Source organism: Argopecten irradians, unplaced genomic scaffold (genome assembly GCF_041381155.1).
Source record: "Argopecten irradians isolate NY unplaced genomic scaffold, Ai_NY scaffold_0274, whole genome shotgun sequence".
Classification (NCBI taxonomy): domain Eukaryota; kingdom Metazoa; phylum Mollusca; class Bivalvia; order Pectinida; family Pectinidae; genus Argopecten; species Argopecten irradians.
Genome location: NW_027187741.1, coordinates 26,102 through 48,648, shown reverse-complemented (window position 1 = coordinate 48,648; position 22,547 = coordinate 26,102). Strand labels below are relative to the sequence as shown.

At 35.5% G+C, this 22,547-nt stretch overlaps 1 protein-coding gene across 1 annotated transcript; it reads left to right on the top strand.

The window, feature by feature from the left end:
* The first annotated feature begins 27 nt into the window (after positions 1-27).
* Positions 28-21,243, top strand: LOC138312325 (uncharacterized). Its single transcript, XM_069253244.1, has 7 exons — positions 28-82; positions 8,394-8,523; positions 9,915-9,944; positions 10,727-10,756; positions 11,148-11,235; positions 18,735-18,791; positions 21,215-21,243. The coding sequence occupies exons 2-7, from the start codon at positions 8,428-8,430 to the stop codon at positions 21,241-21,243; spliced, it is 330 nt and encodes a 109-aa protein (XP_069109345.1). The 5' UTR covers positions 28-82; positions 8,394-8,427.
* Positions 21,244-22,547: the final 1,304 nt, after the last annotated feature.

The window sequence follows — 22,547 nt, the reverse complement described above, 5'->3', positions numbered from 1 at the left end:
TGTCATTCCTGTAAAATTTCACTCGCTTGCTGTATACATGCTTTTTAACCAGAGAGCTATAGCTGGAGGGATTCTTAAAAAGGTAAAATGTGTAGTTATGTACTTTATCTTCTATGTTCAGCATTCCTTATATAGCATGTAATACAACCTTTTCATGATCAAATGGAAAACGAATAATACAGCGGATAAGGCTTTAATGACAGCTAAATTGATAGTTTAGATGTCTTATATAACAAAGAATATTTTACTACTGGTAATTTTACCTGTAGTAAGTTAGTTAGTATTGGTATTAATTGAATATATTAGTAGCTACCGAGTGTACGTTTGAATCCAGATTTGTCTCCTTACATTCCACAAATTGATGCCTTTTTAGCTTTATTTTCATGATTTGTTAATTGTGAACAGTGCATATATTTGAAGCATACACATGGTGCAGCCCTGTGGCTCAGCAGATTCACCATGGAAATATCCTAAATATGGTTTGGTTACTAACGTTTGAATTCAATAAAATAAAGTAGACCATGGGCTAAAAGGGTCCCACATGCACCCACCCCCAAACCTCCGAACCATTTTTTTTCTGAACCCTTATGACCCACTGATCACAAATCAAAATGTTAACATTGGATAAGGTGGGATGAACTTACGGTTATTACGTCATCAAATGGCTGCCATCTCGATTTTCACTAAAAATTGAAAAATAGGCATAACATTGACATTATTCAACCGAATAAGACAAAGAAGGTATCAGAATGACCACAATAGAACAGGAAATACATATCAGGACCAAATTATCCAATATATGTAGTGATTACTACGCATAAAATGAAAAAAAAATCGGAATTTAAGCTAAAAAATGGTAATTTTTAAGCTAAAAATGGTAATTTTTTTAGCAAGTGTTTCATTTTTGGCTTGACGCAGCAAAAAATGTTTCACAACAACAAACTATTATTTCTAATCAGTAATTTGACCTTTTATCAATCAGTAGGAACAACAACAAAAAAATAATGTTATTTTTAATACTCACGAATCAAGATGAGCTTTTCATATGTTATTCATCACCAAAACTTACCAACTTTTTGAAAATTACAGTGCTTTCAATGCATATGTTTTAATTTTACATGTACAAATAAGAGCCGAAAATGATTTTTTTTTTTCAGTACTGCCAAAAACCATTTATTTACATCAATAGTGAAGTGAAATGAGTACATACGGTGAGACCATGAATCCAAATTGTGGTCTACAATTTCATTACACATTTTTACAATGTTTTTAGTAATTATAAACTGACTTCTGCAGGTATGTTTTCATTTAAACATATTTAAGACATAAAACAACATTTTTTCAGTAAACAATTTCTGTTATAACTAACGTTTATAAAGAATCTGAAGCCATTTGAATGGTTTTTTACAACTTTATTCATCAAACCTTATGGCTTTTTATAAATTAATTAAAATTAATTAATAGCATGTCAAAATTATCCCTCAGTTACGGCACATATAATTTAACATTGTGTGTAAGTTCCGGTTATGACGTCATCAAGATGGCCGCCAATTCAAATTTCACTGAAAAGTTAAAAATAGTTATAACATTACCATTTTTCAACCAAAGTAGACAATGAGGTATCAAAATGACCACAATAAAACAAAAAATTCATATCAGACCAAATAATCCTATGTATGTAGTAATTTTACTCAGGAAAAGAAAAATAAAATTTTAAGCTCAGAAATGGTATTTATTAGCAATTTTTTTCATATTTGGCTTGACGCAGCAAAAATGTTCCCCAACAACAAAACTATTATTCGTAATCAGGTTTTTGACCTCTTATCAATCAGGAAAACAATAAACTATATAAAGATGCAAAAGAGAATTATTTTTTATACCATCATTAGGTTTACAAAACAACATCGGGGTGTGTGTACTGGGCATATACTATTTTAAAACTCCAAACCACTGACACTACAGTTTCTTGATGTATTATAATTTCCTTTTAAATAGAACATTGACTATTGATGATTTAGAAAAAAAAAATGATTGTAAAATTGACAGAATATCTAGGTGGGTAAAAGTCACAGTTTCCTAACTTCAAAAATTTCCTAACATAATCCATTTTCACATTTTTTGAAATTTTGTAGACTATCAGCGTCTCAAAAATAATTATTACACACACAACACCTACTGATAGCGTCACAAATGTAACCTAAGCTAAAGCTATGTTTCCGTTAATATCATTACAGTTTCCAAAATGGATTGTATCTTTTGAAAATGAGCACATTCATATGTTTATATTCCTATGCATATCATAAGCAAAATGATCAAGATGGTTACTACAGTGTCAGAATTATTTCTTTTCACTGGTTCTCAATGGCATGTCTGGTAGCTGGTAACATGCAGTTCCGAAAATCAGAGTTAAAATCGAGATATCAGTTATCCAATTCGTTGAAAGCCACAGCGTCAGTCTTCCAGATGTCGATGAGCTGTGGACCACTACACTTACCAATGATGTTCTTTGCCTGTCATACGTTTCATGGACCCATCCCACGGCCAGAGTTCTATAACCAGGAACAACCAGGTGACATGGGATGTGGTATCTCCCTTCAGACTCTAAAATAAACCGTAATCGTATGAGGTGGTGTTTCAGACTTTCGTCCAGCCATAATGGTAAAATTACACCAGTTACAGATTTCTTCGAGTGGTGAAATTTGGTTCTCCTTAGCACGATAACTCCATAATTCGTATTGAAGCCACTATTCCTTGATGGACGCTCGAGCGACCATAGATGACACAGGTGATATCCTTCGGAGGTATTTAATGAGGTCATATAAATGTTCAATGTTTTTCATTGATGTGACTTTTCTGACTCTCACGAAGGTGCTGGTTGTGTCACATCTGGTGTATGCGTGGAGACACCATTGAAGAGTGGAACTTCAAAGTAGACCTCAAAGAATGCACATGTGCCATGTATGATCACTGAGGGTTAACAAGAATAAGGAATTGTGCTTCATACGAAATAAGGGGAACCCACTCAACCCTTCGCAGAATGTGGATCCTGCATGCCAGGATAATCTGGAACATCATGTACGATATGTGAATCACTAGGTTGGAAACAGGAAGAGCTCCCACATCCCTGAACCAGATGTTCTTGATGTTAACACTGGCCATGGGCGGTTGACAAGTTAGAACCACAATAGCAAACCGGTAATGTTATGTCACATCTGCTCATTAGCTCATCGACATTGAAGACGATTATCATTAAGAACAAGTGAAAGAAATGACACTATAGTAACCATCTGACATTTCCTTGCGTTATACACAGGAAATAAATTTAACAATGGGTGTGCTTTTTATAAAAGACACAAAAACGTTTCGGAAAGTGTCATGGTATTAACGGAAAACACAGGCTTACCTAAGGTTTATTTGATACCCTATTAGTTGGCGTTGTGATGTAATAATTCATTTTGAGACCTACTAGTCTCCAAAATTTCGAGCATGAAAATGGATTATGTTATGAAATTTTGATGTCCCACTTAGATATTCATCCAACTTCAAATTCAAATTAAATCGTCAACAAGCCAATGTTCATGAATTTCTAAGACACCAGGAAATTGTAGTGTCAGCGGATTGGAAAAGATAACAACCTTATGCCCTGTATATTCACCCGGTGATGTTTTGTAAACCAAATATTTGGATAACAATAATTCTCTTTTGCATTTCCAAATAATTTTGTTGTTGTTGTTTTTACTGATTGATAACAGGTCAAATAACTGATTACGAATAATAGTTTGTTTGTTGGAAAACATTTTTTGCTGCGTCAAGCTAAATATGAATAATTTGCTAAAAAATTACCATTTTTTAGCTTAAAATCTTATTTTTTAATTTCCTGCGTACAAATCACTAAATACATAGGATTATTTGGTCCTGATTTGTGTTTGTTGTTCTAATTGTAGTCATTTCGATGCCTCATTTGTCTACTTCGGTTGAAAAATGTCAATGTAATGACTATTTTTCAATTATTAGTGAAATTCGAGATGGCCATCTTGATGACGTCATAGTTGGAAGTTCATCACAACTTATGCAATGTTAACAATTTAATTTTGATCAGTGGGTCATAACGGTTCAGAAAAATATTGGTTCGGAGTTTTTTGGTTTTTTTTTTTGGGGGGGGGGAGGGGGGTACATGTGGGACCCTCCTAGCCCATGGCCTAAATCAAAGTGGGAAGAATACGCAGAATGTTCATCGCTTTCGAGCATTTATCCTTTTATCCTTCAGATGTGTGATTTGTGGAACAAAGGACATTTTAGAATCAAATATTAGTTCAAGAAATTTAGTTTGTTCAACTACTGGAATTTTTAATTCCATTGAGTGTGAGATCTGGATCGTTGTGTAGTTTTCGTTTTTGACAGAAAATGCATGCACAGTTTTTGATCTTGACAATCTAAAGCCATTTTCGTCAGCCCAGTTTTGTAATTTGCCTAAACATTGTTGTAGTTGTCGTACTATAGTGTGCATATTTTTGCTGCCATCTTAAATTTTGATAGTTAAAGTTTGTTACTGCTATTTCTCAGAAAGCACTGAAGGATTCTGTCTCAAATTTTCAACTTTAGGTTTCCCTAGGACCCTAGTTGTGCATATTACATTTTAGGACTGATCAATCAACAAGATGGCCGACGACAGGCTGCCATCTTGGATTTTTGATAATCGGAGTTTGTCACCGCTATTTCTCAGAAAGTACTCAAGGGATCTGTCTCAAATTTCATATGTAGGTTCCCCTAGGACTCTAGTTGTGCATATTGCCTTTTGGGACTGATCGGTCAACCAAGATGACGGATGAATTTTCAGCAAAATATTTGGCAAAGGCGTTGGCTATATGGGATTTTTGGATCTAAAGGATGACCTGTTGTCATCATGTTTCGTCCATCGTAGTCCGTCGTGCACCGTGCACCGTGCGCCGTGCGTCGTACGCCGTGCGCTGTGCGTAAACTTTTCACATTTTGAACTTCTCCTGTTCTACCAGTGCGATTTGGCTGAAACTTGCATGAAATGATCCCGACAAAGTGTTGTTATTTTTCAGGTTGATCCGAAATCCAAGATGGCCGCAAAGCCGCCATCTTGAAAACACATTTTGAAGATCTAGCGGTGCGATTTCGCTGAAACTTGCATGAAACATGGTCCTGACAACGTGTTGATATTTTTTTAATCAATCCGAAATCCAAGATGGTCACCACAGCCGCCATCTTGAGAACACAACTTCTTCTCCAGTTCTACCGGTGCGATTTGGCTGAAACTTGCATGAAACGATCCTGAGATGGTCCCGACCAAGTGTTGTTATTTTTTCGGGTCGATCCAAACTCCAAGATGACCGCTACGGTCGCTATCTTGAAAACACATTTCGAACTTCTTCTCAAGTTCTACCGGTGCGATTTGGCTGAAACTTGCATGAAATGATCCTGATATGGTCCCGACAAAGTGTTGATATTTTTCGGGTTGATCCGAAATCGAAGATGGCTACCATGACACTATATGTAATTAACTTCCTATACGATTATTGTCAAGGTAGTCAGATGACCGTTAAGGCCCTTGGGCCTCTTGTTAAATTGTAACCCACTCCGCCTTATGTAAATTCGAACGAGGAATGGGCTCCTCAAGTTTAGGTGAAACTATGTTTTTTAGTATAATTGGAAAGTGATCGCTCCCACAAGGATCATTGTTGACCCTCCAATCATAATCCAGAAGAATTGATGGATGGCACAACGATAGATCAATCTGAATAAGCGAGCCAGATGCAGTGTGTAAATATGTTGGGGCATTGGTGTTATAAAGACATAAGCTGTTTTCTTATCAATAAGCTCTCGGATACGTCTACCTCTATCATTATGGCACTGTTAGTTACTACACGATGTTACTCAGTTCATCACAACTAAATGGGTTATTTGGAGGTAAACATATAGAACATAATGTTATTTTTCTGTGAGAGTTACACTTACAGCAGCAGCTTGTAGGGTGGTATGCACCGCCACCGCCGCACCACCTGATGCTCGGCCGCCTGTTGTTGGAGTGTTCGTGTATAATGTAAATTGTCTGAGATTAATGGTGTCTTTCAGCATTACTTCTTGAAGGCAGAATATGGATGGATTTTTTGTTTGTATAAGATGTTCGCTTTAAATCCTTGTATGTTCCATTGTTTGATTGTGTTGGTCATGATGCTCCATGAGGATAGTTTGTCGGACTGACAGGACTACTTGAAGTAGGTTGTTTGGTGATAGTAAATGTGTTGTCGCCGAACTCGCTATCGTCCGAGAGAACATCATAGATGTTCCAACCATGGATAGGGCAATCTGATCCCTTACTGGGCTTGTTGTGTATTGCTGGGAGCCTCGACAGCTTAACCTTGGTGGTTTTGGTCTGCCGTTGCTCCTGCGGTAGTGTATTTGCTGGTCGCTTGTCGTTACCAGCTAGCTTTTAATGTCCATAGACGGTTGAGATAGAGTAAGTCTATGACGGGCGGCGGTAACTTTTGTTCGTATGTTTGGTGCTGTTTGAGTGTTAGATTGTGTTAGTCCTGGAGTCCCGGTGGGATTGGCTTTTTAGCTCCAGGTGGCCCAGCAGGTGGTTTTGATAGTGGTTTGTTCTGCGGTTTAGATGTACCCAACGTGAACCTTTTCGGGTCCCCCACGATGACTTTACAGGCCTCAGTACCAGACACGTCTGGGACATTATTACCCCAAGCAGGCTTATCCACTAAGGCCTGGACTGGCACGCGCATGACGGTAACACTGCGCATAGGTGGACACATTTATTTCCGAATTCTCAACTATCTTCCTAGCCTCATGGGTGTATTTGACCCGTAATATCTCCCTCTCCCGTGCCCAGGAAGGACAGGCTCATCGTTGCAATTGCCACAGTGAAGTCGACAATGTCACAGTCGTCTCTTTCATCGTGACCTTCACGGCCGCTGAACTGACAGACCATCTTCTGTCTACATTTGCTCTCATGATGGCCGTACCTCTGGCAGTTACGCCACCTCAATGGACTTGGTATGTAGACGGTGACAGTGTAACGCTGGTTACCAACAGTTACGCTCTGTGGTAACGTTGGTTTAGCGAACGTCAATATGAAAGTGTGCGTGGGAATTAAGTTTCCACTTTTTCTGGCTGGGCACCTGACTTGCTGCAATTCAATGACAAGTGTGGTTTTACACTGAGGCCGGCAAAACTGGTGGTTCCAAGGAGGTTCTTGCTTGAAGAAAACCTGTATTAGGAGATCACCCGATCCCAAAGGCTTAACAGATGTGACATCGCCGGCAATGCCTTTGATGCCCTTTCGCAATAATAGAGGCGATAAACCTGCAGTGGTCTTGCCACTCTGTGTAAAGGACATGACCAGAAACTGTGGGAAAGTTGTAGTTGATGTTTTGGGTTCGTTTTGTGAACTTGATTTGGTTTCATTTGTTTTATTATTGGAAACCATCTGTGAGAGTAAAATATCATTCGCTATCTGTGCCCCCACCCGCCACGGAGCCCAACATGGGGACACTATCAACGACACGGATATCCAGTGTCAAAGTGCCAGGGATACACAGATAGTATACTCGGAAGAATATTTCGAATTATGATAATCAAAATCAAGCTCGCGACCGCACGCTCGCGCGAGTAATAACAAATATTAAACTTCGGATTGTACAACCGCAAGATTGACCAGAATAAAACATTTCCAACTACACTCAAGATTGAACCTAAACCACCGCCTTCATGGAAACCTTGGAATCAAGGGCACGGCATGACCAGCCGATTCATGATAGAGGGCCCATATTACCTCTCGTCTAACCGGAATCTGACGCCAAAGTAATGTGTAGCAGTAAGAAAAACAAGAAAAAAGAACAAAACCTATTTTACCACCAGGACCTTCTTCCCCTATACGAGATGCAACCCACGGCAAACAGGTTGGAGCTACTGTGAAAGCTTTCAGCTACACTGATATCATACGGACACACACCACACCCCCCAAAAGCTCCATAATTCGGAAATAATGTCATGTTTCAGTACGGAACCATTATAAAATCCGTGTATCAAGTAATCTTAAAATTTATCACGTGTAGAACTCAAATCGTATCGTAAAGTTGAAGAATTCTTTCGTCACAACTCCTTGATGCAGGCGGTTTTCGGACGCTGCGTCACAACTACGTCAAATATCTTGTGTACACGTGTGTAACCATACTCGCAAACACCTAAAATTAAACTTATTTATATTATGGAGTTTTTGACATCATTTTATTTCTATAACTTTACTCTTCTACTACATGTTGAAATAATAGTCAGATGATGGCTGTTAAGGCCATTTAGGTTTATTTTTGTTTCATTTTTATACTTTAAGTGTTTTCACATCTAATATGTTTCAGAAAACTTCTTCATTGGCTATAGAGCTGCTCTTTTATGCTCTCAAGGGAAAATGTGTGTAACATAGCAGAAATTCTAGTGGACGAAGGTGTATCGCTACCGTGGTCAAAAGTCAGAGATTTATATAGGGAGGTACGTACTGTAACAAGGTTGTTACAACAAACCTATCTTTAACTTTATTTGCTTCGAAACCCGTTGTCCCTTGTAATCTGTTTCTTTATAGCACTCGCCTAGTATCAATGGACAACATTTACATATGTGTAGTTATTGTAACTATGTTTTTCATAAGAAAAATGGTAGTACAACGGACAGCTTAAATGAGACTTAAATCATAATACTATTATTATTATATATCATAATGTTTAACTAATATATGGTATAAAGCTCACTCTGTTTGTTCCATTAGTAACTATTTAAGTGAGAATATTCCCAATGAAGTAATTGTAGATACAAGGGAATATTTTCATAAGTATATTGTACAAATATGATGTTTCGTGCCACCCTATCAATAAGCCAGCATAGATTCAGAAAAGTGTATGATATTAAAAAGGATAATGGTTATTTGATACAAAAACAGATTTTTTTAACTATTTCAAACTATCTCTGAAGAAAAATATAGATGTATAAGATTTTTTTATTGAACATTCTGCTTAACAGATATGAACTAAACCTACCATACGTCTTTATCTATATGCTTTTTTGCTGCAAACTTTCCATTCTATAAATTGAAATTGCAGAATTTTTTAATCATCACTACTTGTTTTTCATATAATATTGATTATTTTTTGTTGGTGAAAACTTTCTTTTTAATGACCCACTACCTGTCCGAAACGGCTTTTGATTTGTAAGGCGAGAATGTACAACGAGATCGATAATTTTATTGAGTCTTAAAAGTGGTTAACTTACCGTTAATACTACACTCATCATCGGCTTCTGAACAATTTAATTCAAATAAATAAAATGTTAATTTTCATAACGCGGGCCGTCTTATGGCTCCCTCCGTTGTCCTAAATACCACGCGGTAATTGATTATCTCTGCGCCAGACGGCAAAACGGCGAAATGAATCTCTACTCATATATTACGCATGAGTTTATATGTTTGGTGTTGAAACCTCATCTTACAACATCGATATATAAATTTCTTATTTAATTGATTTTTTTAGAAACCTTTAAATTTTGCTTCGGAAAGGCAGTGGGCCTTTAGATATAATGTAACATGTTAATAGTGATATCATTAATTTTTATCTAAACATGCATAAAGCATAAAAACAAAACCTACAAAATGTATTGCGGCACTCAAAGTATGTGTTTTAACTATCTCTATAAAGCATCTTACGTATCTTTAAATGATATTTGAAACTCAATTAATCAAATCTTGTGATCTTCAATAGATATTCCAGAAAAACACCTGTCAAAATTTTTGTTAACTTTAACCGTTAAAAATATATAAAAAAAACAAGTAATGTTAAAATGAAACTATTAAAATTTCGTATTCATGTTATTTTTGTGCCTTATTCTGATAGGTATTGGAAGAACGAAAAGAAAACCATCAGGTAATGCATTTTGTTATACACATTGGTATGAGTTTGACTGAATTCTATACAGAGCAGAATTTGTAATTGTCCCCACTTTCGTCACAGCATCGAAATTAAATGTAGGATTTTGACGTATGTAGGTCTGTATGTCATACTTTCATTTTCGCTTTCTAAACACATCGTAAATGTTTTATTAGATATGGTATATAGCTGTATTATAGGATATTTTTATCTTCTATGTTTACCAGCGTTATCCTTACTCAATTAAAAACAATTTTAGTGACCGATTTGTTTCTGCGCTTTAACAAGTGGCCTAGATGGCCTGTATAATTGTTACAATTACTTTAGGTGTTTATTTCCCAAGAGATTTAATGTTTAAAGATTTCACAGTAGAAATAAATTATCAAAACAATATATGGTCAGTATATATATTTTGGTATACATAAGGCAATATTTGCTAATAAGTGTTTTCCCGACATTTTTGGGATATAAATGATTAACCTAGTAATCCGGATGGGCGATTCGTTTCCAATGTCAACAAAATAATGTCAGTTGACGTGATAGGGAATACTTAATGCTAAGATTGCTTACCATCAAAGTTGACCCTAAGTAGCCAAAGAAATATCCAATATTCCAAAAGCAGTAAAGAAATAAGTAAAGTTTTTGTCTACATATAACGTTGAAATATATATTATTTAAAGTTGTTTCAACATACGAAAAGTGTTTACATCAAAATAAAGGTAACAGAATAAATGTTTTATTTATAACGGTCTTTAAAGTATTGCGTATTTTATTTACAGATACGGACGTCTATTGCTGACATAATTGAGGTAGGTCGTGTATTTCAATTATAACTTTCAGCTTGCTTTCGGGATTTCTGTTTGTTTGTCCATTTTGCTATGTCACTTGCAAAAATATCAGATCACATGAAAGGTAAGCAAAACATGAGAAAACAGATCTAAATATAGTATTACCCACCTTAGAAACGGCGTGTTATAGAGAGTTTGTTTGTAGTAATAAGAACATGCTATCAGTATAGAAAATAACCATACACTACATTACCTTTGATTGAAACTAATATTTAATTTTCTTTTCTTAATATTCTTGAATCAATGTATAGTCGCAGAGAAAAGAAACATTAGCAAGAATTAAACCATAATTCTTTGACTTGAAGATAATACAAATAAACAAATGTCATGTAAACATTTTTTACTTGTGCAGCTCCCGCCGGGAAACGATGATGATTTCCTACAGAAAAGAGCCGAAGCACATCAAGTTGGATGTGACATGATACCGTATAAAATTGAAGGTAATATTTGACATATTCTAAAGAAATTGAATGTTTAAAACAATCATGAAAGCCGTCTAAGTAACAGCTTGTCTTCATTTAAGAGGAGGGATACCTCGTCAGTAATTCTAATATACTGGTTTAAGGCTTTAGACTCTGTTTAAACTAGTGATATTTTGGTAGGCCTCTATATTACTTCTTAGGTGTATTTGAACATAACTTAATTGTTAAAAAGTGTTTATGCATCGGGACTAACCGTAAGTGACCATTATTGAAGGTCAAGATATTTCCAGACTCAATAGCAGGTACATAGGCCTCTTATTTATCGACAAAAGGTCTTTTAAAGATTTTCAGCCTTTTTGACCTTGAATGAAGGTAGTCATGTGCCCCAGTATGCTATAGGCCCAATATCAGATCTCTAAGTCTCCTACTATTGGACAAGTCGTTTTTTTAAAGGACGAACGGACGACGGACAGACGCCAGAAGATGAGGTAAAAATCCATATAACTTGTCATATCAGTCCTTGGCCAATATCAGCTTTCGGCCAATATCAGACATTTGCTAATATCAAATATCTGCCAATATCAGACCTCGGCAATATTGCATATAGTATCCATGTGTATAGCCAATCAGAAATCGGTATTCTGTCATGTGATGCACTAATTTCTATTAACAGACATAGAATAAACAGAATAAGATAAGAAAATATGTATTCACTTTATGTCATACCGGCCCTTTAAAACGTATCATACGCCCTTATTATGATGTTGGGTTTATGTTATAAATGAATGGATTTTAACACGTTAATGTATGCTAATAACACGCCCCGTTAATATGTAATCTATCAAAGCGGTTATTCGGTGCTGTGTCAGATTGTTTAGGTAATCATCTATGATTTGATTTTTATATGTAGTATGCTAGGATGAAGGGCTACCAAGTTTGTTCAAATGAATGATCTTGACCTTCATTCAAGGTCACAGGGGTCAAATAGGCTAAAATCTTTCAACGACTTCTTCTCAAGAACAAGAAGGCCCAGGATACTCATATTGGGCCTGCAGCATGCTGGGATGAGGGCTACCAAGTTTGTTCAAATAAATGACCTTGATCTTCATTCAAGGTCACAGAGGTAAAATAGGCTAAAATATTTTAACGACTACGTTGTTTTGTGCTAATAGTCAGATGACCGTTAAGGCACATGGGCCCCTTGTTATTAAATGCTATTCTTCAACACTATATTGATGGATGTTTTGTGTTTAGCAAGATATTGGCAGTCGTCATATACGGGTCAGAAAAAAATATTCAATTGGAATAGTTCATCCTTTCGGTCATGTTTCTTTCAAAGGCGAAAAAATTGGCAACATGCCATTATCAAAAATGCGCGGGAATATGTGCCGTCATCTTTGGCACCACAGATGTCCTGACCTCACGGCTGATGGTGCCGAGCGCTTGACATTTGTCTATAGAGAAAATTTCAAAATCTGGTCGTGCTGATAACGAGAATTAAAACATTGCATCCTGCATGGAGGCGCGAGACTTTTCCCGCGGGACACGATTTCAAAGCCCAAGGGGTACTGGAATGTATTGGATTCTATATGCTCACACACGTGTTATGGTTAGTAGAGTTTCGGCTGCGCAGAGAGATGAGCTCTTATAATCTGTGAGAAAAAAAAAAACCCACAAAAACATCAAATGATGGTGTACAAACTGTAGGCTACATGCATCTTTTAACTCATACATCATGTATGTAACCAAGTATTTAAATTGGTATATGATATATCATTCCATTTTTTGTATATATACGATTATTCGAGCTACTTTGCGCGTCAACTGGTATTGATTTATAGTCCATTGTAATTAAACATTTAACTGTATTATCCGAAATCCTAGTTTAACCAAGGACGTATATGAGTAAAATCCTTGGTTTAACCAACCAAAACAGCTTTTTTCAGTCACATCCTGTTTAGACAAGCTACACTGTACCTACATTTTACAAGTAAACATGTACAATTATCACCAATATTCATGCCTACTTAATATAATACATATGTACATGCATTGATACATTGACCATTATAGTGCAGTTCCATCATGGCATTTAATAAATTAATAACAAAATCTCCATTTGTGATGATTGTACCTGACCAGATAAATAATTCAATACATCAGATCAGTGTATTTTTATATAAACCCTTTACTATTACCATTGCCATTTTTACAGCAATTATTAGCATACTATTCAATTAAAAAACCAGCACAGGTTTGCATTTATTGTCAGTTATATAAAAAAAAACACCTATTACTAATAAATATCAAATGATATATAGCTACATATTTTATACACTAAGTAATGCTACATTTTTCACACTGGGCATACATATTGTGGCAGGGTGGTTAATTATGTACTGATATTAAATTGCATTTATAATGATCTAAGTAGTCTTATGCCTAAGTGAGTAGATTATCTCCCTTTAGTCAAATGTATTTTCATTATGGCAGTAAAGGGACAGATTGTCTCCCCCTAGATAATGTAGTGTTTAAGAGGATAGATTGTCTCCCCTTAGGCTACTAGAATCTCATCAAACATGTCTTTTTTGAAAATTTGAATGAAATCAAAGAGGGGAGGAAAGTTCAAGTAGTAACTTTACAGTTCATGTATCGCCAAGTACATGAATACTCACATATGATGACTGTTTGAGTAAGATACGATAAGATATATTTTATTATAGTGTCACACATTTTTAAACAGTAATACATTACATTAAATTGTACATATAAAATAAATAAAATAAATGTCCAGCCTGAAAAGACTTACGTGACACTGATTTTAAAAAGGTACATTAAATAAGACAATATGGCAATATTGCCATAAGTATCAGCATTATTATCAAAAAGGAACTGTCACTATAATCTGGTCATTTATAATTCAATATTTAAGGAATAATTTTTATTGTTTGTTGTTTACTGGTGTGTAAACTGCATTTTTTGTACAGATATTTTAAATGACGCGCGTCAGCGCGTCATGTTGAAATATCTGTACAAAAATGCAGTTTACACACCAGTAAACAACAAACAATAAAAATTATTCCTTATATTTACATTTCGATCGACCATTTCGTTCAAATAAAATAAAGCTCTGTTTTTCCTTTGTTATACGATCGTTGGAACAGCCGGTCAATTGATGGAATTCCGGAACAGCTGGCTTCAATTTGGCGGGAAATGTTGTCAAATTCAGAGAGTACACAAAATATACTTCCACTCTGACTTTATCTTTTTCATCCCATTTACACAATAATTGTTAATTTTTTATTTCCTGATATATAATTTAAGATTTACATAACATTCATACATGCAATCTATTGAAGATGTTTCATACAGAAACAATAGGCCTAACCGGATGCGCATTCACACTACTTGCGGAAGTCAGTGTTCCGGTGTGTGTATTCTTGCGCGGCAACCACTGCGTTTACGCAAGTGTAAACGATTTCGCAGTTGGTAAGGTTATATAGCAAAGAGAAAACGGAAATGTAAATATTGTCATATATAATTCTAAAGTTATACTGTAATCAAATTCATAAAGTACATGCCTTTGACTGCGACTGAACATATTAAAAATGACTGAAGATAAAAGTCTACAATTTGCATAGTTCATTATTAATATTAATTTATCGATATTACTTAAAGTGTTAAAATTTTCGTTGAGATTTTGCATATGATAAAAGAATTGATGCCGTAGGTCAGAATAAAAGTCACAATAGATTAAAAAGTGAGTCTCATCCTCTATTTGGTGCGTAGTATTTATACAATATTTATATACTCTATCTACCAGTGGTAGCGATGATTTGGCGTACCTTCCTGTCTCAATGGCGAGGGGCAAAGTTCCACACCGGAATAGGGACAAAATTCACCGATGATTACGGGGGATGTTGGCATTCCGAAACTGCTCACAAAACAAATATTTTTTATAAAGCCTATACGTTCGGAGTTTATTTCCATTTAGTTTACCAACATCGTTCCAAATCTCATTTGACCACTCCGTACGATCGTTATGACTTAGTCTATTAGTAACCGCCTTTATAACAACTTTACTTTTGATAGAATGGCTATGTATGGAGTCCACTGTACTATGGAGTCCTTAATCGAAGATCGCGTCGTCGAGCATGTACCAGTGTCTATCGCGATTCTCCGTTTCTTCCCGTTCTTTAATTTCGCGAATAGTGTACCGTCAAAAGACCACGTATTTTCAACACACTCGAGTTTTTAAGGATTCCTGGTTTTCTATGGTCAGATCCTCGAATATGTCAATTATCTTTCTTTTCAGAGCTTTTCTGGCCTTCAGTACTTCAATTTTTTTCATTCGTCTTGTAAATTTAGAGATAATGGAACGTGGGACTAGTCGATGAGCGATATCGATATCCGTGGTTTAAATGTCCACTTCCATGTTATCTCGGAAGAATTTGGCGCACTTGTCCACACAGGCTTCGGCTGTCTCATTTCGGTTGCTCTCAAGGTCAATTATCCGAACGGGATTCTTCCTTTCTTGCTGCTCTAATGCATTTTCCCTTAAAGTTAGTTCTATAATTCTTTCGACTGATTTTTTTGATTAATTTTTAGCTCACCTGGCCCGAAGGGCCGGTGAGCTTATGTCATGGCGCGGCGTCCGTCGTCCGTCCGTCCGTCCGTCGTCCGTCCGTCAACATTTCCTTTAAATCGCTACTAGTCATAGAGTTCTGCATGGATTGTAACCAAATTTGGCCACAAACATCCTTGGGGGAAGGGGAACAGAACTTGTATAAATTTTGGCTCTGACCCCCCGGGGGCAGGAGGGGCGGGGCCCAATAGGGGAAATAGAGGTAAATCCTATAAATCGCTACTTGTCCTAGAGTTCTGCATGGATTGTAACCAAATTTGGCCACAAACATCCTTGGGGGAAGGGGAACAGAACTTGTATAAATTTTGGCTCTGACCCCCCGGGGGCAGGAGGGGCGGGGCCCAATAGGGGAAATAGAGGTAAATCCTATAAATCGCTACTTGTCCTAGAGTTCTGCATGGATTGTAACCAAATTTGGCCAGAAACATCCTTGGGGGAAGGAGAACAGAAAATTGTATAAATTTTGGCTCTGACCCCCCGGGGGCAGGAGGGGCGGGGCCCAATAGGGGAAATAGAGGTAAATCCTGTAAATCGCTAATAGTCATATAGTTCTGCTTGGATTTTAACCAAATTTGGCCCAGAAACATCCTTGGGGTTAACAGAATTTGTATAGATTTTGGCTTTGACCCCCTGGAGCAGAAAGAGTGGGGCCCAATAGGGGAATTCAGAAAAGAAACAATGAACTTGTATTCAGAACATTCCTAGGCATTACAAACCAGGTGAGCGATGCAGGCCCTCTGGGCCTCTTGTTCTAACTGATCTACTGTGTGTCGTAGTTTCTTTTTCCAATCTCTAGGTCAAACACTCTTCCTTCCAGCCGCTCTACCATCTCCCTGTTTTCCTGTCTTATTTCCTCCTCAATCAGCTTTTGTCATCAGTGTAGCCAATGTCTGATTAATATGATCCAATTTATCATCAGTAGTGCCTGTTGAAGGTGTAGATTTCGACTTGGCATTATTTGTCCGACACTGGCTCTCCTGCTGTTATTCGAGATTTTATATCACTTATGATTGTCCAAATGGAGAACATACATGTATAAGTCCGTAGAGAGTCAGAAAAAGTGTAATCGCAAACACAGCCCTAAGATTCACGTGCAATTAGAGGTACACGTATGACATAAATACCGGCGCCTGAGTGTTAATGATCACTACATATCTCGTGATCAGTGAAGCATGGCGGTCTCAGGTAGATCTCATAATAATCTTTACCAAATAACGAAAAAGTTACGCACTTTTACCTGAATTTTCTTGTTCACATCGTATCTTGAACGTCCAACAGTCTTAGTGTATAATCTTTTGTATAAAAAAAATCCGTATTACAAGGAAAATAGCCACATATTTACAGAGAGTAAAAAAACCACGACTGAACTCTTCTTAAGGTTCCACGTGACCAGAGTCCTAAAAAGTAATTTAGTAGACGGAAAAGTAGACTATACTGTAATACCCGTCAGGATGTATAGGACTAACGCTCTTTTGTCCAATATACTAAGGATGCATCTTCACTGAATAAATGGAACAAGGGCAACGCTTCAGTCATCATTTAACACTCCATCAACTCATCATTCAATGAACAACAATACAGACCAAATAGCAAACAATGAAGACCAATGAAGTTAAAAAAAAAAAAAACATGAAAATATTATACTAATATCATACCATTATATTTAGATATATATATATATATATATATATATATATATATATATATAACTATATTATTATTTGTGTATAACAAGGCCATGTTATATTACAGATGTGTACTTCATTACACAACTAAATTCAAATCAATTTAATTCTTTTATTGAATCAGTCAACACCTTGTTTTTATGAAAAACAATGTTTTCCATTGTTTAGTATATATATAATGGGCACTTATGTCCATGAGCATGCTGGTAAAAACTAAGTACATGTGTAAAAAGACAATTCAATTCGATTTTTTATTCCTGTGAACATTACTGATCATCAGAAAATATACAATATTATTTATTATTTATAGACCAAAAGACAACGTAAAAACAACATTGTACCATCTATTTTAGTTTATGAACTAGAGCAAGCGAGTTGGATTTCTCACTATGTATACTGGCTGCCAAATCCAACTTCCATTATTGGTATAATGTAATGGATATGTAATAGAAATGTAACTACAATTACACAGTATTTTTTAATGTAATCGAATACAATTACGATTACAAGTAATCGAAATAGCCACCGATTACTGATAACTGTACATTACTTGAGAAATTATAATCAATTGCAATCGATTACGATACCAATTACCCATGCTTGACTTAATCATTAAAAGCCCATGCAGCAACCATTGAGATTTAGATGGACAAATTTAAATCTGGTCAAAAACATGTTAAAAACTTTATAATTATTTCATAAAAAACATTTTAGTTAAAATAAGCATATTTGTTATGATATTTTGGTTTCCATGGCAACGGCAACATTTCCCTTGTAACCTATTCACGAGTCGTTGCAAAATAACGTATAAAATGGGAAAATATGCAAACAAGTTTTCAACTTTCTTTCTTAAAATTGTAATAAGAAAATTTGTATTTGACCCACATTTAAAATCATTGTCTTTTTTATTAGATCTGTTAGTTGCTATGGCAACGAAGAATTTTAACAATGGGGATATTGGTATCAATAGGTATATCAAAAGTGAATTTCTTGGAAATGCAGCCACACTTGGTATGAAAATCATATCAATGTTATAACATATATCTGTGCTTAAAACTCATGAAACTAAAAAGGGTAATCGGGCTATCATTATTAAACCGATAAAACCAGTTATCAACATTTGTTTAATATGAGCTTCTATTTCGATCTTTTCCATATTCTTAAAGATTCTCTGTCTTTTGTTTTAGAGCGTTGCTGCTGCCGCTGCTTTCCCTGCTATAGAAATGGCAAAGCAAACAATTCGGGTAAGTGTATCACTAAATAAAAGGCTGTAATAAGTATACCAGGAATACTGCGAACCAGCCAACCCAGAGTAATGCAATACGTGTACCTTCTTATTCCAACGTATTAGTGAACGATCCCGAATTACGCCCTAATCATCTCGCACAAGGGGGCCTTGGCCCAGTATTATTACAAATTAAACAGGTTGCCTTCAAATCATAGTATGTGGAGACCATCGAGACTGCAGGGGCGGGGCTATAGAGCGGATATATTCAAATGTAAAGGAAAGGATTCATTTCTGATTTCTTTTGGACATACACTTTTACATTGATTACAACCACACTTGGTGTTATTTAGATGGAAATATATTTAATATTGTTCAAAATCTATAGGAAAATAGTCTATTATTATAAGTTATAACTAAACTGGTCTGGAGAACACATCTCAGGTCTGATGAATGGAAAAAAGGATCACAATGGCGAAAATTTCAAAAGTCTTTGTCTCAACTCATAGATCGAAACAAATTATCCCCCATGGATTGAAGGGTCTTAAGTATTAACAACATTTTGAATTCATGGTTCTAGAGTCACATCATTGTCAAAAACTTCCTTGGGGGAGGGGATAATTTTTGATCAAATTGGTGCTCTGGACTAACATTTCTTGCTGGAAAGCAAACTTGATCAGAAACATCCTAAGGAAAAAGGGATCAGACTTTGACACCCTTGGGGCCGGAGTTGCGTGGTCAAATAGGGTAAATGGAGGTAATTCATTTAAATCGCTACTTGTCATGAAGTTCTCAAAATCAGTCTGAAACATCGTTGGGCGAAGGGGAACATCTTTTGTATACATATGGTATAGCCTAAAGTGGGAAAAAGGGGTTATTCATTAAAATGGAAGGGGAACAAACTTTGTATCAATTAGTTCTCTGATCCCTTTTTGGCCAATGCCTAAGGCCGAATAGAAGAAATAGAGATGATGGATTTCAATCCTCGGGGAAAGGGAAACATATTTTGTATAAATGGTGACTCTAATCCGCCTGCTTACATAGGGAAAGTGGGTCCGATTGGAGAAATAGGGGTAAATTATTTAAATCACCTAAGGACTGTGCATGGTTTGGATCATTTTTGGCCCGCAAATCTGTCTAATTTATTTTATGATTAAATTGTTGAATATCAAATATCAACTACATCCTTGATACAATTACTATATAATAGTTGTAAATCATTGCCGATGTATTTGTTATAGTAATCATCCGAAATATGTATAAATTAAGCAAATTTGATTTTTTTTCTTGAACATCCTTGAACAAACTGTATATATTATATATTCTACTCTAATTATCCTCTGACTTATATGACTTATATACTTGGAGTATTTTATTGAGCATGGTTGTTTTAATACTGTTACTTTGTTTTATTCTATATACAGCATACACATATTCTATTAAAAAGTATATACATGTATATTTTCAATTATTTCAAGAAAGGTAACAGTATTGAGAGCAATGACAAGTGTATATATATATACACATGGACTGTTGGTCATTGTCTGTCAATATCTGAGTAACATATGGTCTAATTAGTAATATGACATGTTCTTGTAATAAAATAATAGCTGTATTTATATTACGTGTGATGTGTGAATAGAGCATCCAAAAGATTTATCTCCCTTTAGTTGTTGTAAAATTTCATTTCAAAAACTTAAAAATAATATCTATAATTGATGTAACTTTAAAACTATTATCTTTGCCACCATTGGAGAGAATTTATATAGGTTTGCCTGTTATTCAATCCATTTGACTTGTAACATCTTTGTCAATAAAATTTGTTGAAATGAAACAAACTGTATATGTTTATCCTAAAAAGACTTGGTCTAAAAATCTATGAATTTGGGGGCCAATAGGGCCCAAGACATGGTTTATCCTTAGATAAAGAGAACCAATGGTGTCTCAAAGTTTAATTTGAAATTATTTGCAACCAGTAGCGTGATATTGTGTTCAGTATTTTGACATAACTATTGCAGTATATACAAACAACACAGACCCTCTGGATGGCTTCTTGTTTAATGTTTTATTTTTACTTACAACTTTTCCTGTTTTACTGTTTTAAATTCGTTAATATATGAATAAATCATTGTTTAGTGTACACAATATTTATCATATCTTCGATAGATAATTCAACTTAATGCTTTAAGATAATTCATATCTTTACATACACAGTTAATTTGTTTCTTATAATTCTTATAACTTTAATTATTTGTAAGACGGTTGCTTGAGTTCCAGGGGGAATTTCCATTAGCTAGATTAGATAATGTTTGAAGGGTGAGGGGGCGTTTTTCTTTTATATAATTATGTAAAAAGTTTAGATAAATTGTAAGGTTAGTTTCCAGCTGTGGGGTTCAAACGGATGTTTTTTGTAGTATAATACATGTATTTAATTCTTTCCAGCTGTGGGGTTCAAACGGATGTTTTCGTAGTATAATACATGTATTTAATTCTTTCCAGCTGTGGGGTTCAAACTGATGTTTTCGTAGTATAATGCATGTATTTTAATTCTTTCCCAGCTGTGGGGTTCAAACGGATGTTTTCGTAGCATAATACATGTATTTAATTCTTTCCGGCTGTGGGGTTCAAACGGATGGTTTCGTAGTATAACACATGTATTTAATTCCCATATTTTCCCATCTTAAAATGCTAAATTCGCCTGCATATTCACATGCAATGCAGTATTACAAAGGAACAACCTGGTTCTAATGAAAGCTTGGAATGGCATCCACTGTCGGTCTCACTATAAATATTACATAGATACCTAATGTGTACTATTGACTTATAGACGGTTTATTCGAAAAATCTGCTACAAGGCTAATTCTATTGCAATGTTCTATGTTGTTCAATTCCAAACAGATAATAGGGTGGATAATTTCCTTTGGCATAAAAATATTGAAATCTTAATGAAAAAGACTTGTATTTTAAATGCAGGAGACAGGATGAAGAAGCAAAAGTGTGAAATCTCGGGACTTACTTCTATGGGCGGTTTTCTGACAAGACAACATACAAGATGTCTCGAAATCTTTTGGAAGCGTTCTCCTTGAGCCTGAATACGTAAGTAGTGTTGGATTAGACTATAATTTTGGTTTACCACATTGTGTTCGGATAAGTCTTAAGTTCTGCAATAAACAAATCAACTTAAGTCAAGTTAAAAGCTGTACTGTGCCAGGTTTTGGATGGTAAAAGAAAAACATATGCCGACCCAAGCCGGCGCTCTTAACATACTTCGCAACATGTGCAGCATCATTTGTGAATCGATACAATCGACGCCCCACAGTTAGAGGGTATAGTGTTACGATAACAGTGGAGTTTCATGAAAACATGGTCCAATTTAAAACTTTAAAACTGTTATAGCACTTTAAAAATCAAACAATCACGCACGATATTTAGACATTATAGAAAATCAAACAAAAACAGTAAATATTGGAACTTACAATTTTGCATATCTGAGATTTTACAATTGTATCAAACAATATGACGGTCATTAATGACATTCATCAAAAATTAATAGAATGGTTTTTTCCAAGGAAGGTGCGATCACAAAGATTTACATTATTGTAGTTAAAATCAAAATTTCAACGAAGACACTGCATCAGAGATGAATTTTCAGCAGGCAAATAAAAAAGCCTAAATATTACGCAGAGAGACAGCAATTGGTTTTTACACCAATATTACAGTTTGAATCTTTTGAATAAATTATACTCGCAGAATAAAGGAGATATTCTGGAAATAA

Excerpts from the sequence above, each read along its gene's own strand:
- LOC138312325 (XM_069253244.1), top strand. The coding sequence starts at position 8,428 with ATGCTCTCAAGGGAAAATGTGTGTAACATAGCAGAAATTCTAGTGGAC. Across the intron at positions 11,236-18,734 it reads GATACCGTATAAAATTGAAG|AGCGTTGCTGCTGCCGCTGC; the intron begins GTAATATTTGAC and ends CTTTTGTTTTAG. Across the intron at positions 18,792-21,214 it reads TGGCAAAGCAAACAATTCGG|CTGTGGGGTTCAAACGGATG; the intron begins GTAAGTGTATCA and ends AATTCTTTCCAG.